The 18,569-nt window shown below is 41.9% G+C and overlaps 1 protein-coding gene across 1 annotated transcript; it reads left to right on the top strand.

Moving 5' to 3' along the window:
• Positions 1-33: 33 nt before the first annotated feature.
• Positions 34-1,473, top strand: LOC108092977 (S-phase kinase-associated protein 1). Its single transcript, XM_017192869.2, has 2 exons — positions 34-160; positions 508-1,473. The coding sequence occupies exon 2, from the start codon at positions 543-545 to the stop codon at positions 1,029-1,031; it is 489 nt and encodes a 162-aa protein (XP_017048358.1). The 5' UTR covers positions 34-160; positions 508-542; the 3' UTR covers positions 1,032-1,473.
• Positions 1,474-18,569: the final 17,096 nt, after the last annotated feature.

Here is an 18,569-nt window from a genome sequence, read left to right as displayed (position 1 = left end):
ATAACATCGATACTATCGTTTGTGAGACCGATGCTTTGCAGCTCTTTATGAAATTGGTCACTCTGTTTTTTTACTTATCTGAACGATTTCTCATTGGCGGTGTCTAATTTTCTATCCCCGAAAATAAGTCCTGCGAATCCATTGCAAACAATTCTTTGAGGTGAGTGTTGTCAGACAAAAAAACACCGGAGATACCGGGGATAAGTTTAATTGGAAAAACGTAAAAAAGCGCATTCACGCATGCAAGCGCAGCGCGTTTGTATGCGTGGGAGTCGGTGCAGTGGTGTGCGTGTGTGCGCATTTCTGGAAATTGTTTTTTTTCTTCAGTTATTATGATATGTGGTTTTTAAAGGTGGATGGGTTTGAAAAGGTTTAGGTAAGAATGATCAAATTCGATTGCAAGTTCAAAATTTTCCATTTTTTTTACTAGTATAAATATTAAGTTGCATATTGTTTGTAACAAAAATGTTTATAATTGGTTTATCTTTGTCAACTATTTTTCTATAGTTTTCTAGAAAAAAAAGGAACAGACAACCGATAAAATGCCGAGCATCAAGTTGCAATCGTCGGATGAGGAGATCTTTGATACGGACATCCAAATCGCCAAGTGCTCCGGAACCATTAAGACCATGTTGGAGGATTGCGGCATGGAGGACGACGAAAACGCCATTGTGCCGCTGCCCAATGTGAACTCGACGATCCTCCGCAAGGTCCTGACCTGGGCCAATTACCACAAGGACGATCCGCAGCCAACGGAGGACGATGAGAGCAAGGAGAAGCGCACCGACGACATTATCTCGTGGGATGCCGATTTCCTGAAGGTCGATCAGGGCACTTTGTTTGAGCTCATTCTGGCTGCCAACTATCTGGACATCAAGGGGCTTCTCGAGCTTACCTGTAAGACAGTGGCCAATATGATCAAGGGCAAGACTCCGGAGGAAATCCGCAAGACCTTCAACATTAAGAAGGACTTTACACCCGCCGAGGAAGAGCAGGTGCGCAAGGAGAATGAGTGGTGTGAGGAGAAGTAGATCGCTTTCGTCGGGACCAAAAGATTTAAAAAATACGGCGGATGCCAGGTTTTCTAAATTCATTTATCACTTTTTTTTTGGTTTAAAAGCCTTCATTTAAATTCAGATAACTGATCTGCTGCAAGCGTCCTTCGTGCTTGATGTGATTTGTGGGGTTAATTTTTACGTCGTACATATATTTCACATATATAAAAGCGAAAATGCAAATTCTATGTAGCCTATATGCATAAGAACACTTTGAGTTTACCTTAATAAATATGTACTACCCAAACATAAGGAAAAGCCAATTTTGTGGGCTTCCCCTTCTCAGTTTACTGGCAGAAGATTGTCTAAGATCCGGAATTACTTTAAAACTTATCTATTTTATTTAATTGCATAAAAAAAAGAAAAACAATTTTCAATTCATTAACTTTATTATCGAAAATAAAACAAATAACTTTAATTTGATGGTGTCTTTTTAAACCGAAATAATTACTTTTCTTTTGTTCATACTAATTTAATATTTTATTAATTTAATGTGTTGTCCTTTATATTTACATATTTAATGGGCATTGTTTAATATTAATATCAGTAGCTTTTTTTTATTTTCCTTAAACACGTTAGCTGTGAATAATGCAAAGAAATATATTGAGAAAATGGCGTTTGGAGTAGTTTAAATATTATTTCGGGGATCTGATAGTCGTGGCCCTCGACTATAATGTTCTCTCTTGATGATTTTAAATTTGATCGAAATGAATATGCTACGAAAGTTTTAAAGTTCGCGCCTTAGATTTTATCCACCAATAAAAGAGCTGGAAAAGCTTTCGGTCTTGTGGGCTAAAGGACTGGTTGCGGGCACCGATTTTACCAGAATGAAAGAGCTTTAGTATAGCTTTTATCGGTTGTAATGTAAAAACTAAAAGATTTACATTGAAAGCGCGAAAATTTAAAATTTAAATTTATTCACAGATTAGATCAAAAGGTATCTTGAGTATTGTTTAGTACATCTTTCAATGCGAGATATTTTTTAGGTTAAAACCTATTTGCCTTTGCATAAAAAATCGAACTAGAGCTGTTATTATCTAGGGCGAATCGTATAGAATGCTGGTTAAATCCTACTATTCGTTGGCCTGTTTATGAGCTGCGATTGGCAATACCGAACAAAGTGGGTAAAGGTAAAGGGCCAGGGACCTCCCCTTTTGCTCCCCCTTCAGAAAAGGAAGGCAAGGAGCTTTAAGAGCTGGAAATGTATTGAGCAATCGCTTTAAGTGTGCACTTGGCTTAAATGTCCGTGACAGACTTTGGAGTTCAGAGATGGCCAGAGCCAGGAGAAAAGGCATAAAGTTGGCAACCGGAGATCCAAGATCCAGTTTCAATATTTACCGGGATTTTTCGAAAGCCCAACTGACTTTGAACTTATTGCGAAACCCTTTGTCTCGGTTGCAAAGTTCATCCAAAGTTCATCCAAGGAAATATAGTACAGTGTGTTTTGAAAGCAGGAGGCTACATTCGATTCGATGGGTTGTTATTCATAAAATGTAATTTCCTCTGTTGTCTATTTAGTGTGCGAGTGCCAATTGAAATTTAATCGAAATCGTAATTTCAATTGTCGCTTTGTGTTATGATTGCGCAGTGTGGCAAGTTATTAATATTGTTGGTTTGCTATTATTTTTATTTTTATTTTGCATGTGGGGGGTTGGGGTTATTGTGTTTGACTTGGCACCCCCTTCAGGGGCGCTCGGCATTTCAATTATCATAAGGGGAGCGGGTGCTCTTGGGGAAAAGCGAGTGAAATAAGAAAGAAAATCCAGGCAAATAAAAGCGAGGCAGGGCCAAGAAAAAATTGTGGAAACAGCCTGGGCAGAATGGCGGAAAAGTAAGAAGGGTTTTCCACTGCCACTCCCACTCCCACTCCCTCGCTGCCGAAGAGTAATTAGTGTGCATTTCCTTTGCCGCCCGCGTTAACCCCCTCTATTCCGCGTGTGTTTGTGCAACATTTGCTTTTCCACTTCGTTTGCGACAATCAAATGTAACAAAGGAGCGGAAAAGAGTTGCAAAAAAAGTATAAGGGAATTTCAAGTTGAGCCGGGGGAGTGTGCAAGGAACAGGAAGTAAACGGAAGATCAGGAGCAGGAACTCCACTGAAGCAAATAGTTGGGCGCTCTCAATTCCTTTGCTACTCCAAAATATCTAGAAGTAATAACTTACGAGTATTGAAAGGATTAATATTCACTCTGCACATATCTATCTTTGTCATTAATCACCTAATGACTAATCACTTTAATCACTTTAACTTCAAGACGTGTCTAAATATTATTTGCAGTGCAGGTGCTCCTAGTCGCCAGCTGCCATTTGGCATTGCTAGTCTGCGCTCACCTGGTTGGGCCCTTTATCGTCTAAGTCGTCGTCCTCCAGTGGAACGTGACATTGAATACGTCTGCATCCTGGTTGCTCCTTCTACTCCTTCTGCTCCTTCTACTGTTCCTTCTCCTCGGACTCTTCTTCCTCGATTTCTTCCACTTTTCAGTTCCTGGCCAATGCTAATCTCTCTGTAATTAAGACTGTCACTCATTCAGGCATTTGCTTGCCATTCAGTTTGCCCATCTTGGGATGTTGGGAACTCCTTCTTCCCTTCCTTCCTTTCGTCCTTGCATCAACATGGCTGGCATGGGCGTGGCCCATTTGAATTGCCTTTAATTGCATGTTGCTGTTGTTGCACTCCCACTCCCACTCTTGGTTGTTGTGCATCTCCTGCATCCTTAACGTGAATCGACTCCCCTCCCCTCGAGAGGATTTCTCTAGCTGCAGGTTTAGTTTTCAGGTTCAGGATCAACTTGGGGATCACAAAGGGTGAAATTGGCTGGCCTAAATGTGATTTTTATATACTTCCACTTGACTTAGGAGTTGGCTAAAGAATATCGAAGGGCTGGGGCACAAAGCACACAATCTGTAGGTGGAACAAAGGCGAATGTTAAGTAATCAAGACTGCATGGAAGCCCTGTTTTGTCTTCCATCTCGTTATTGCTCACTGATTGCAAAGTGAAAAACTCAGGCATTTTTCGTAATTAAACGGAAATACAATCGATTGTAAGGAGAGAAATTGAAATTCATCCTAAGCTTACTAAAATTAACCGAATTTTAAATGCTAATAGTAACTTATCATCTCATTATATAGAAAATTTGTTAGATTTTAAACAATTTAGTGACATAAATTGGGGCCCCAAATTGGGGTCACCAATTTGGGGAGGTCACCTAATCGTAAAGTGCCACCCAGTAGATTTACGATAAACAGATTTACGCTGCTCCCCCGAGTTTTCTCGGTTTCATTCGATTTTGTTTTTGGGGAGCAGGCATTATTGAGCAAGTGTTGTTTGGTGCCATTAAGTTGCTTTATGATCCGCCGCCATAAATTAGCGCAAACATTGGATCAGCCGGAGTTTCGACTTGGACTCCGCCACTCCTCCAGTCCGCCACTCGACTCTATTAATATCCGAGTGGCGTGGACTGGCAGAAACTCGAGATTTATGGCCTCCAGTGGGAATGCGTGGGATGTTATCGTATCGTAGGACTTGGTCTATCGTCCACACATCGGCGAATGCATAATCCACACATGCCATATGTCTGTACGAGTAAGTGGGAATATATACATATATATACTATATATGCGATATATGCGATACGATTCGAGGCGATGTGTAAGTGTAAATTTCATCTGGCCTCGGAGAATTCCCCTCGCATCACCAATGCAAATGTAAATAATGCAACTTTCGGTCGCTCCATCTATCAAAGTCTTACGGGACGGGACGGAGTGGGGTTTTTTTGGGAAAGTGGAGGTCAGGGGATCTTGTTGTGCTGTTTTGTGTTGTGTTCGGAATGGGACTTTCGGGCTTTTCCCGGGGAACAACTGCTAAAACGTTTTGTTTATTGTTGGCATCTACTTTGGTCGGCCAACTATTCCGCTCCGGCTGTTGCTCCATCGATGCACTAGAAATGAATATGATTTTGATCCATATCGACTGTATTCAAACCAGAAGCAGATACAGACATTTCTAAACCAGATTGAAGGGGAAGTGTTAAACTTGAAAGATGATAATGGTACAATGTCAACTATGATTGTACTTATTTCTAAATATAACAATTCCGGAAAGAAACATTCATAAGTTATTTTTCGAATCCAAATAGCAGTGGAAGCAAATAATGCTCCTCCTAATCGATTCTAAATCTTTTGTTTCATAGGATCTGAACTCACCCATCGCTATATATCACCCCCTTCTTTACTCCCATCTTTATTTTCCTGCAACTTATTTGATGTAAATGCTATTTATATGCACTCACTTCGCAGTAAATAAGAACCAAGAGCTAGGCATTAATTTCTGTTGGTGTAAAGATGCCTGCACATCTTTAGTGTTATTGTTGCTGCCTCTGCAGTTTTGAAATCTCATTTGGTACTTGAATGAAAGGAATGCTATGTTTATACTCGTACATTGTGATCACGATTTTCCCCTCTTTTCTTGGCTTCCTTCGTTTGCAACTAACGACTAGTTCCTCATCTTTCGAAATTTGTAGATATAATGGTCAGATATACAGATCTGCGATTTCAGTTTAGAATGTAAAGCCGTAGAATATATATCTTTGAATATAAGGTGTAGATATATTTTTGATCAAGTTATTTTTAATCATGTTAAATAAAGGTAAAGGAATACGTTTATGAAGAACGTATAATTCTGAACCGTACCTTACAATTTAACAGATGCTCACTATATGCGCATATATGTTCCTGAACAGTCATAAACAGAGCATGTTGAATGGTTCTTTAGTGGCGTCATAAACTCTCCTTTGCAGCCCTTTTCCCATAAACATTTTCCAAAACAATAAAAGATGAGGGAAACTTGCGGAAGAGAAAGTGCTAATATTATTTTTTTTCCGAATTTTTTTTCAAAAACATTCCGAAAGTGTTGGGACGTGGATAGACATTATTTTTGTAGGCACACATTGCTTCGCCTTGTGTTTTTTTTATTGGCTCTGGTTTTATTTGGGTCTGATATATAAAATTTCTGTTGTACTCAATATTTTGTTGCAATTAGCAGCAGAAGTTCAGCTGACAGCCGTTGCATGAAATTCCAATCGAGTAATGGTAATATTCAATTGGGAATTTCTAGGGGAAAGGGGTTAGGGGGTTGGGACAGGGGGGAAGGGGGGGGATCCCCATATGTATTTATGCAGGCAATGTGTGAGGAATAAACTGAAACGGAATCGGCCAAGCGTCCATGCAAATTGTTGAAAATCATACACTCACAAACACTTTTCCACACTGGCAGGGGTGTGGCTTAGGAGGGGTTAGAGTGGACACTGGCGGGGAAAGGGGAGGGGGAGACACTGAACAGTTGTGCATGAAATTTACATAAAAAAATACAGTGTGCAGAAGAACTTGGAAGATGGCTACTAGTGTGGAAAGTTGATTCCCTAAAAAAGAGACACTCGAACTCTAAGTAAGTGTTGATTAGTGCTTAAATAAACACTCAAATAAGTAAATATTTACAGCTATGCATATCAGCTCTTAGGAGAAGAATAACTTGGAAGATTTCTACTACTGTGGAAAGTTGATTCCCTAAAACACTCGAACTCTAAGTAAATGTTTATTAATCGATTAACAATATTCTTAACAAGTTCTGGTGTTCGGAGCATGGTTTAAATAATCACTCAAATCAGTAAATATTTATAGCTTTGTAATCAGTTCTTAGATGGACAAATCAGACCTTTGGGCCAGTATACCCCTTGAGAACTTGGGTGCAACTCTGCCAAGATTGGCAGCAGCTGTTAGGATTTGCTCGGACAATTGTATCTCCACCACCATCTCCTCAATTCAGAGCCCGTCCCCCAACAAAATCCAAATCATTTAAGCAATTGCAGTTAAAGATTGGATTGACTGGCCAAGGGAATTTCGGTTGGCTGGACTGCATATATATACACATGCATCTGTAAACTATATATATACTCGGGGGGGTGGGAAAGCGCAAATGTTTGCCTTAGATGCAAACTATACCATCTGCTGGACAGGACAATGTCTTTGTCTTTATCTTGACGGACAGAGGGGAAAAGAGGAAAAGTGACGCCAGGCAGAGGAGCTTCGGAAAATGCGGAAAATGCGGGCGGCAGTGAGCGTCGCACAAAAGTGTGCAACACTACACGACGGCAAATGCAATCGGGGAAATGAATTAAAAACTAAAAACCTGGAAGGCAGGGGGGAGGGGGAGGGGATCGGGATGATAGATAGCCAGGAAAAGCGGCAACTTCGTGACCGTCCAAGTTCCTGCCGGATTTGCATGGACAAAAGTGAAAAGTGATAAGCGGCTTAGGACTTGGCTAATGAGTCGTCATCCTCATCCTCTTCCCGCCCTTATTAAAAACCCGCTATCCATTGCTGTCACTACCTACGTATTGTATCTCACAGATATGTCCGGGTAGGAATACCCTTGAAGAGTGTCCTTTCATTCATTCATAAGGTGAACTTTAACAAATGTATTAATTGTAATTAAAAAACTATAGATAATACCAAAGGTCTATCAGGTTTTATGACTATGTTTTCAACTTTAATTGTTAGCTCAATTATTATTTTATTATTTTAGTTGTTTAAAAACCATGGCATTCGGCCTACATATAGAGCCTTTGATATAGTGTAAATCCAAAGTCTCGATGACCGCATTTAACGCCAGAGTTTTCCCGTTTTGAAGTCGACGCGTGTTTCCCAAACTTTTGACAGCAACCCGCACTCACATGCCGCATCCCTCGGATCCCTCGCATCCCTCGGATGGCTCAGTTCGCATTTCCCCTGGCATTTGGAAAACCCAGCCGCAACTTTCACCACAAAGTATTCAAAATTAGCACGCAGCCCTGGCAAACCGCACACAAAGTTACTTGGCCAGGGCGCAAAAACCATAAAAGTGAAATTGATGTCAGAGCAGGCGGCTTACAAAGGGGGTAAAAAACAGGAATGGAAGCCAAGGATGAGATTGGATGGATGGGTGATGGTGGATGGGTGATGGAGATGGAGATGGGGGTGACCAGATTATGACACGTTGCTGGTGCATATATTAATGCCAGACTCCCCGATTTTCACAGGGCTGCTGTCACCTCATAGCAACCTCAAGTCATCTGGCGAGTGTCAAGATTTCGCGCGGTTTTGGGTGGTTCATATTCGGTGGGTTCGCAATGGGAGGTGGTTTCGATTGTAGATAACTGCAGAGAGGCATCCCCGGGGTGGTCAAAGCTCCATTTGCTCGGATCCATTAGCGGTTACTTTGTCCCGAACTCTCACATCCACTCAACAGCATTATTAAAAGCTTAATTAATTCAATAGGATTTAGCTACTTAAATGATACCCAACAATTGGAAGACATAATAAAATCTAGTATTCCAACCAATTCGTGACTATAAATCGCATCAAAACTAATCGCCAGCTGAATAGTTTCGAAGGCAAGTCAAGTGCTGCACTGCACGTGCCATTGAATTTGTTTCGATAGCATTTTATAACACAATTCATCAGATATCAAGAGCCTTGAATCGAGTGCAATTTCTGCTAAATTGAAATAACTTTGAGACTTCCCCATCGATGCAATTACCCAAAGTGAGTGGGGATGGTCAAACGTGGCTGGAGTACACCTTAAATAACTATTTAATTCCCCAAAATATATACGAGTATATTTATTGCTTTACTTAACTGCTGATGGACTTATTGATATCAAAAGTAAATACTTTTATTAGGGGAAATGTTCGTTATTTGGAAAGATTGACTTTTTTCCAGTGTACTCTTGGCAGATGAGGAAATTCAGGTGGGGGGTTTGGGTCTACCTGAGTTATGCAATCCAAAGTCATTCGTTCGCCTGGCACTAAAAAAGAGCTTCTGGCTCCTTTTCCCCTTATAAACTCACCGCCCATCTTTTCCACTCGCTTGCCATTTGCTGTGTGTTCGTTTGTTTGTTAAATTGAACAATTTATTTTATTTTTTTTTTTTTTGCACTCGCCATTCGATGTTTGGTGCCCGACACCCGGGCACTCTTGCAAGGATATCCTGCTGCTCCACAAAGGACAACAGCAAGGAAGGAAGGCTCTTTCACCTCGTCACGTCACCTGCCTGCCTGTTTTTTCCTACTCGTATTGAGCAGAAGTGGCAACGAAGTGCGATAGTTTAGCATTTGTTTGCCTTGCCTTTGTTGCAAATGAATGCGCTAGATTTCATTTGCATTTTATTTGCAAACAATTTGCAGTGACTCCCTTTTAATTTTCCTTTCCCTGTTTGCCACTTTCCTCTCGAGATATGACGGCTTTTCATTTTCCGAAACGCAGCGACAGCAGTCAACTGTAACCGATTCGGCCCATCGGAACGGAAATGTCCCGAACCCAATTAAAATATTTTTAAAAATATATAATATGACGGCATATTCGACGGCTATCAGGTTCCATTGATCACTTCTGCAAAAAAAAAAAAAAAAACAAGAGTATCTCGAATCCCAGATACCCGGTGTTCTATTAAAAAATTAGTTCAAATTTTTGAAAAAATGTATTTTTCGTAATGAGCTAAGATGAATGACACAATTTTGGGAGGACACAAGTATTTAATTTATGCTTTTCTATTACTGATTGCTTACAGTTTCAGTGAGTGTTTTATTAACAGGCATTTAATTAAGATTTACCTGGACAAACCGTAGGTTGTTAGCACAGATTGTTATTTAACCAGAAACGACTTAAGTAGATAAGCGTTGATTATTTTAGCATATCCTTTTAATTGAATTGCCAATTGGCGCCGTGAGCATTCACTTAGGGATATTGCCCGTAGTTGATGTTTACATTTTTGATTTGACGCCAAGGATTGCAGTGACTTGGGGGCGTGGCACATCGGCCAATTAGCCCTGATTCGGCCGGCACACAACGCTAATTACGGACTTGATGAAGGTCATTAAGCAGCTCGAATTGGCTCCCCGGGGGCCGCCCATTTTTGGCGGTGGGCGTGGCAATGGCCACAATTAGAGCAAGTGCATCGCCGGTCACTTTCCCGAAACCATTCCGCCATTTCCCATTTCCCGTGAGCTGCTGCAACTCGTCGAGTTGCAAAGAGTTCGTCAACGTTCGCTTGCGTGCTGTCACGCCTGCGTGACATTTTGATGACTGCCCATAAACAGAAACAAAAAGCAGGTCACGATGCCAGTCGAGAGTCAAAGGACCCAATACCCTTGAATGTCATGGATCGGGCCAATACAACATACGAAAAATACTTTCCTGTCGATATAATAATAATAATAATAACACAAAATCCAGTTCACAAGTCCGCAAAAAGAGAGACTAATTCAGGAGTATGAACAAAAGATTAGAACGAATAAAGGGTCCATAAAATAAGTCACTCAAACTAATAGGAGGGCAGTTAGAAAGTATAGGGTTACCCAGCACCCAGCACCCAGAGCGTTGTTCCCATTTTCATTCAGCGGGAGAAAGTTGGGAAGGGGTTGCAACATTCTCTGCTCAGTATCCCATTTCAAATAGTTGTAATTGAAGGAGTCCTGTGCGCCATGTGGCAAATCCCAAAATATATTCTGCGTCAATCTCTCGCTGGCTGGGGCTCATCTCCCCAGTCACCCAGTCAGCCATTCTTCCAAGGAGGGACTTAGCCTTGGCTCAGCTTTCCACTTAACCTTTTTTCGCTTGGCTAAGGCCATGGCTGGGGTTTGGCTTTGGCTTTGCCTTTGGTTTTTGGCTTGTCTCGGCCTTGTCCTCTTGTCATCCGCGCGCTGTCGTCGTTTCCTTATACTTTTTTTCACCCACCCACCCACTGCACAACGCCCCACTTCGCATGTTTTCACCCAAACTTTTGACCGCACTAAGAAAATTATTTCTGGTTTTATGCAAAGAACTTTAAAAACTATTAGAGATTAAGTGCAAGTTTCGGAGGTAATCAAAGTTAAGGGAAAATCTGTGTTGATTGTGTTTGATTTTTAAGGGCATTTTGTGTTTTCCGGCTAATTTTCTATTTACTGGGCTGACGAATTTATTGTAAGTGCAGTTTCCCTCGCACTTTTTTGAGCGTCTGCGTGTTCTCGGATTTTCACTTGGCAATTCAATTGCATGAAAAAGTAGTCTTCTTGGGCTTTTATTTTCCGGTCCTCCCCACCACCCCACGAATTGCTGCCCCGTTTCTAAAAACCCCGTCTTAAGCTCGTTCTACGCTTTGTTTTTTCTTTGCGCGCTCTCCTTTTGGTGTGATATTAATTCTATGAGAAATCCATTTTCAGCATAAACGTGCCCATTGAATCGCTTTCTAGCAGCCGTCAAATTCTTGGCGCCAGACTTTTTGCTGCTACCAGCACTGAAGCTACTCGTCCTCCTTTCGCCTATTGCAGCTTCATCCTTCCGCTTGCTTTGTCTTTTTTGTTCGCAGTTTGTGTGCCACTTGCTTCATTGGCTGCACTTGCCTCGAATTCAATTGAACGCGACTTGTTGGGCGCCATTACTAAGGAAACAGTTGGCATTTAACAACACTGGATGGCCAGGCGGGGGTGGTCGGTCCAACGCAAGTGTTGAATAGTGAGAATGTGAAGGAGACGGGAAACGGGAAACGGATGTGGATTGAATGGCAGTCCCTTCTTCCTTGGCAATAAACGATTCAATAAGATGTGAGATCTGATTGTACAATTCTAAGCTCTTTTCGATGGCAGTGTTGCATAACCGCAATTGATGCAAAAGCGATGCATACTCGCAAGAATTTCACGAGTATCTCATCAATTGAAGGCCAATCAGTTAAGGAACCTACTTTGATTTTATTCTCAGTTTAAGCTAGAAGTTAATCGCTCTCTTGTCTCCATAAATATATCGGACAATTCCTGTGCTGGAAAACATCCGACCATTGGCTTGTCTCGACTCAATTGGCTTGCTATGAAAGTTAGATTAAACAGCTACGAGGATTCCGTAAACATTCGATTGACATTTCGGTGCCACAGTCAATTGAGTTTCTGTTTGGCATTCGATAAGCAGTCGATTGCCATTCGTCAAACATTTAGGATGGTGCTGGAAAAGGGAGCGGGATCGGGTAGAGACTAGTCTAGGCAGATATATATGTATCCATATCCCGAATTCCAGTTGCCATCTATGCAGCGAACATTCCATCTGTCTATCCATTCTATCCATCTTTCCATCTATCCGTCACACATCCATTTTACGAAAGCATCTGCATGCTACAGTTTCTCCGAGCAGCACCCACAAACACCCTTTAACCCCTGCAAACCCCCCTAATCCCCCCTAAACCCCCGTCGTCGCCTTCCCTGCTTCACACTATTCCTGTTAAACTGTTGAGTGACTTTCAACGATTTTTGGATGCATCCCAGTGACGGAAGTTGCCGTCTGCTCGTTCAAGATAAACCAGCAAGCCATCTGTGTCTGCCCCTCCCCGCTCCCCACTACGCTTTTTTTCACCCCTTTCGATAACCCCTTTCGGTACGCCCCTGAAGGCGTCGTGTGTGTGGGATTTCCCCTCTCTGCAGGAGTTCAGCCTTCACCTGCGCCAGCTTGGAATCTCGAAAAACTTTGCTTGATGAGGCTGTTGCTGATGCACTGTGAAAAGTGCACACTGTATCCAGTGGAAATACATTGGTCGAAACTAGAGAGAAGTAGAGCTTCTAATGAGGTAACTATATTCACTTTTGAAATGTTAAAAGAAATCTTATAGGGTGTCATACTATATCCCTGATCTTATTAATCTCATTAGGATTAAGTTGTTTTTAGTTATTCTTATCATAAGTTTGAAGTCTTGTTTCTTCCTTCATATTTTAGAGAGTCTTGGGGAAACTCCTTGTGGGCCAGTGTTCTCCAGATTGCTTATGCGGGTTCAGGCTTGCGTTTGGTACAAAGATTGGGTTTGGGTTTGGGTTTGGGTGGCGATGGCGATGGCGACGGAATTTGGATTGAGGGGCTGGCTCCCCACTTTGGGCAGGAGTCGTGCAAAAGTTAAGCAAATCGCATATTTTATTCATGTGTTCATTAGGCAGCTACAATGTGCGACCGAAAATGTTTAAAGGAAGCGACAGGACGAGAAGAAGGATGGGCAGGTGGGAAAGGCGGGAAAGGAATCCACTGGCGATGAAGGAGTTGAGCCCGATGTGTTGATGATGGTGTGTGTGTGTGTGTGTGGGCCGACTGGCAATTCATGAAGCTGGGAAAAGCTGCAAAATGGGTCGCCAGGCGAGAACTTCAAAAGGGAAACCAACGAGGATGCAGGGACATATTCAGGCACCTTCTGCCAATAGAATTCAAGGGGTGGCACCGAGTGCATCACTATTATATAAGCCAAAAAAACGGGGACACCCTGATAAAGTCACTCGGTGTGTGTGTGTGTCCTTAAAGCCTGGCTGGCTGTGAGAACATAAATTTTTACTTAAATTATATGACGCGACATGACTCCAACCGACACACACAGAAATACTATATATCTGAAAGAGTGGAAAAAAAACGACGTGGAAAATGCCCGTCGCATAAATAAAACTCTTCATTTGGATGCAGGGCAACGGCAGCTAACTTTCGCATGTCACAGGGTTAACCCGTAACCCCCCTTAACCCCTCCTCTTTGGGCATCCTTGTTAGCTCCTTTCACGTTTCCTGACGTGGTCAAATGCATTTCCATTTGCACGCTGCCAAGCCAAAACTGCAAACAAATTTTTTGGTTGGCTCGCGCTATTTGACCAAAGTCGGCGAACCGCCGGGTAAAATGAACCAAGGACAAGGGCTTCGGTTTGGAAAAGCGGAACCTGGTTAGTGGCCACCGAATGGAGGAGGAGTGGAGTGGAGATTCCCAAGTGGGAAGGGAAATTCCCCAGCTAATGGGGAAGGCAAACCAAAAGGTATTGTTTCGAAAAAGCGGAAATATGTTGGTAACTTATAGTTGTTGTTCACATTTTAACTAAATAAATTACTCAATAGCAACTAATTCATAGTTGACAACAACAAACAGCCATAAAGCTAATGTTTTCCCTTTGAAAACCAAAAATGGTTCCATCGATTAGTGTTTGGTTTTCCTGGTTTTCCACGCCATCAATCGCCTGGGAACAAAAGCAGAACCACGCTGACAATTACCTATCGCTGCCATCTAATAAGGGGAACACCGAATGCGAAACTCCCAGCACAATTATTGAACTCCACTCCATCGCTTTGTCCCCAGTGCAAAGCACCCACGTCCCCTGTCGATTTCCGAATGACCATAATTAAACACCCTTCGAGGTGAACATTAAATGCGTTTTGCATTTCCCATTTCCCATATCCCATTTCGATTTGAAAATTTTCGTTTTCATTGGCCAACAAGTGCCACATTTGCATTCGGTTGGCATCTAATTAGAGCCGGATTTGTTGAGTTACGATTGCGTTTAGAAGTTCGAATTACGATGAGATTTCGGCTTGAATTTTCATGGCGTTATAATTCGCTTTCTCTTTTGAATTTTGTGGTTGGATTGGGTTTTAGTTGGATTTGGGTATATTGGTGTAACTTGCATGCAATTACGATTGCATTTTGGCTTCTGTGTTGTAAAGGGGACATCGCATAAATATTGCGCATACGACAGGTATGCCGTAATATCATGTTATGAGCAATTTTTTCGTCCGTTCTCGGTTTCACCTTTTTTGTGCCATCCGTTTATTTTTGTATACCCTTGCAGAGGGTATTATAAGTTCAGTCAAGGCGATTGCAATTTTATATAGATTATTGATCAGCTATTCACTGTAACTTCAACAAAAGTATAACTAACTATTGTAGGTTGTGTGTGTTTTCAAATCTTTTCATGGATCGTTTTATAAACTTACCATAAATCCTAACTGCAAGGGTGCTTAAGATTCGGCTGTAGAAATTTCATTTTCATAAATCGCCGCCAAATGTTGTTGCTGCTGTGTTCCTGCTTGCATAAATTAAATGTTGCATTTATGCACATCAGTGCGCTTTTAAAATTGTACAAATTGATTAAGAACGATTCGCATTAAAAATGTTCAAATTGGATGAGTGCGCTGTGTGTTCGACGCTTGTTGTTATTATCGGCCGCGATGTTGTTGTTTGCTGTTGCCGGCTCGCATTGCTGATAAATGATGTGAAAATCAATTAAAATAAATTACCAGCACTGCTCTGCGATGGGACTCTCGGTTCAGGAGAGAACTGTCAACTTGCCTTGCCCATCGTTCGTTGTGCGAAGCAAACAATCCACACAGAGTTTGTCTTTCCGATGTTCTGATGAAAGAGCGGAGCTATCCGATAGTGGTTCGATATATTAAAAAAAAAATGTTGTCAAAATCAGTTGAGTATAAGCCAAGATAATGGTCTTAAGTTATTCTAATATAACTCCAAAAACCACTAAAGTATATCCTTTATTAAATACGATAGTTAAACGATATACACGATAAAGAACATGTTGTCAAATTTACTTGAGCCTAAGCCAAGATAATGCTTTTAAGTTATTCTAATATCACCTTTAAAAACTCTAAAGTATATACTTTTATAAAGAACATGTTATCAAAATTATTCTAATATCAATATCCAAAAGACACTAAAGTATATCCTTTTTCAAAAACGAACACCATTATTTGAGGCTCCGCGTTCAGCAATGCCTGATAGTCACTGTTGATCGAAATGATTTCACACGATTTTAATATGTTGACTATTAAATTAATTTCATATTATTATTGCGGCTGAGGCAACTGACAGATTATCTTGCCCATTACTCATATTTATGTGGCCATAATTGCGGATAATTCGGAAGGCAGTTCGCTTTTCCGCTGGCTTAAATCTCGGCGCTGCGAGGGCTTAGATCCAAAGACCCCGTGTCATTTCATCCATGCCATCTTTAATTCAACAGACTATTACCATTTTAATTGTTTTCCATATTATGTTATAACGCTCTCTCGTCGCGATGTTTTTCCACGCTTTTCTTTGTCATTGTAAGCGCATTAACAAAAATGTGCAACAAAATGTTGATGGCTGACAAAGATGCTTTGCCGCTCGGCCGTGGCGATTATTTATGCATATTGTTCAGATTTGCATATGGCGAATGTTCAACAACGTATTGCCAGCGGGGAGGCGGGGCTTAGGTAGGGGGCGTGTCACGGTGACATACAGTGTTGCATTTTGTGCTGTGTTGCATGTTTTTAGGCGCTCAACGTTCGACGTGCATATTCATTAATAATAAACCAAATTACCTATATTCTCCACTCCTTCCCTGCCACTCCCCCCGCCTCCCTTTGCTGCCCTTATTGTGGCTATATCGCTTACGGTCGTCTATATCCTGTGATTTTTAACCTCCCGAGTCCCACCACCTGTTTTTCCTCCCTTTTTCCACCGCTTATCCGCTTTCCCAGTGCAATTTAATTATGCAGAACTGCCCGAAAACGGGGCAAACGGGGGTTTTGGGGGGCGGGGCGGGGAAAGCCTTTCTGTCTGGACAGGAGCAGAGCCTATATCCCATAGCACACCCCCTCCAGTGTGTGTGTGTGTGTGTGTGCTGTGGCGTTCATAATATGCATGCACACGCAGCACATTTGGGAGCAGTTCGAGTTGTTCCTGTTTCGTCCTGTTTCGTCCTGTTGCTGCTGTGTCCAATACATAGTTTTTTTCTTTTTTTTGTGGCTTGGCGAATGGTTGAATTGCCTGACCCGGATGTAAGCCAAACACAGTGGTCAACGTTTTGGGGAAAAGGCAAAAAAGAAAAAAACAACTTAACAAATATCCCAAAGCAATCAGATATGACGTTTGCCTCCTTTTTAGGCGTAAACATCTTAAATCTAAGAATTGAATCAATGTTGCCTTACCGATACCACTGATAAGTGTTATCGATTATTTGAAAATCTGAATAAAATGAGCTTGAGTGCTATCCTAAATCCCTTAGATTCCTTCAATTTAAATCGAAATCTCAGGATACTATGCGCTTCTCACCTTTGCCACCTGTTGTTGTTGGCTTCTCCCGGTTGACATTTGTTGTTGCTGCTGGCGCCATGCATATTTGGTTCATGTTCGACAAGCAAAGGGAGATGTCGTGTCCGTTTTTCAGTTTTTTGCCTTTGCGCTTATATGGGCCAAGATGCCCAGCACATTGGGCGCCATTAGCGACCATCGGGATTTGCATGTGCGAGCGTGTCTCGCTTTTACTTTCACATTAATTGGCCAGCAAGGGCGGGCAAAGTGGGCGGTGGGCAGTGGGCGCTGGGTGGTGAAAGGGGTGGCAGAAAACCAGAAAGCATTTAACGCGCGTTTCGCGTGAATGCCTCCCCCTCCCGCAGAACCAACCGCCCACAGAAAGTGACCGCATCGGGGGCCTTAATTCCAGGTAAACAGCTCTGCCCCACTTCCACATTCCCCAGTGCAATGAACTGGCGATGTTTTGGCTCCAAAACGCAAAAAAACCAAACAAAACCAGAGAGAAAATAAGCCAGTGGATCAAAGCAAAACTGAACTATATATAAACCTTTGAAAAAACACTTGTATTCTACAGAATTGGAACTCAAAAAACTAAACCAAAGTTCTAAAGATGCCGATAATATTATAATCCAAAGCTTCCGAACGGTTATGCCAATTCCATTTGTTATTGTGTGAAATGCACAATGCAAAGCGGGTGAAACCACATTAGACAGATCAGCCAGAGTTAAGCCAATAAATTCCTGCACAAAACGAGTGAATTTTCCCAAGCCCTTTGCTTTTTCCCTTCCTCGCATTCTCTCTTATTGTTTTCCCTTGATTTTGGCTGCTGACTGAACTGAACGCATAAATCTGCGGCTGCGTACCACTTTTCCACCCACTAAAAAACTAAAAATCCATCCTTTGCCTTCCCGCTGCCGGAAGACTTGATAAAAATCTTTGTTTTCGTTTCGGGAAATGCTTAAATTATGTTGCTTAGGCGACGACGGCGACGTTCGTCGTCGTACTTGACTGCATGGGAACCAAAAACTGCAATGGCAATGGCAAAACTTCGGGGAGAGCTCGAGGAGGGGGTGGGGCGAAGTGCAGCAGTTGACAGGCAAATGAAGTGCAGCAATTTACATAGTTCAACATGCGGAAAGCCAAGAGGTGTGGGAGCTGAGCCCTTGATGAGGTCCACGATTTCCATTCATGCACGTACACAAAAGTGAGATTTACTTTGCCCGCGATTAAATCACTCCACTTCGATCTGGAAGCAACGATATATTAGTAAATGGTATTATTACTTTACTAACATTATAACTTTGCAACACCCTTTCCATTCATAATTTGGGTAGCCACAAAAGGAGTTTAAGGTGCACTTATCATTCTTGTGCTGTGCTGGCATTACAGGCTGTTCTGCCTCTTGTTGTTTGGCGAATGTTGCCGAAAACGTGTGCGCATAAATATTTAAATGCCAAAAAGTCACGTCTTGAATAATTGTTAAACTTGTGTGCGCCGAAGGGCTGTCACATCTGTATTAGGGTGCGGGGTTAGCTCGCTATTGCTATTTTAGGAACTTTTTCAACTAAGTGCAGCTGTTACACTGCCTGTTCCCCTCCCCCTCATTTCCCTATTTTGCCAGCGACTTGCGTCAA

The sequence above is a fragment of the Drosophila ficusphila genome, unplaced genomic scaffold (genome assembly GCF_018152265.1).
Source record: "Drosophila ficusphila isolate 14025-0441.05 unplaced genomic scaffold, ASM1815226v1 contig_198, whole genome shotgun sequence".
NCBI classification, from domain to species: domain Eukaryota; kingdom Metazoa; phylum Arthropoda; class Insecta; order Diptera; family Drosophilidae; genus Drosophila; species Drosophila ficusphila.
Note: the sequence above shows the minus strand (reverse complement) of the source record. Positions and strands in the feature narration are given on the sequence as shown.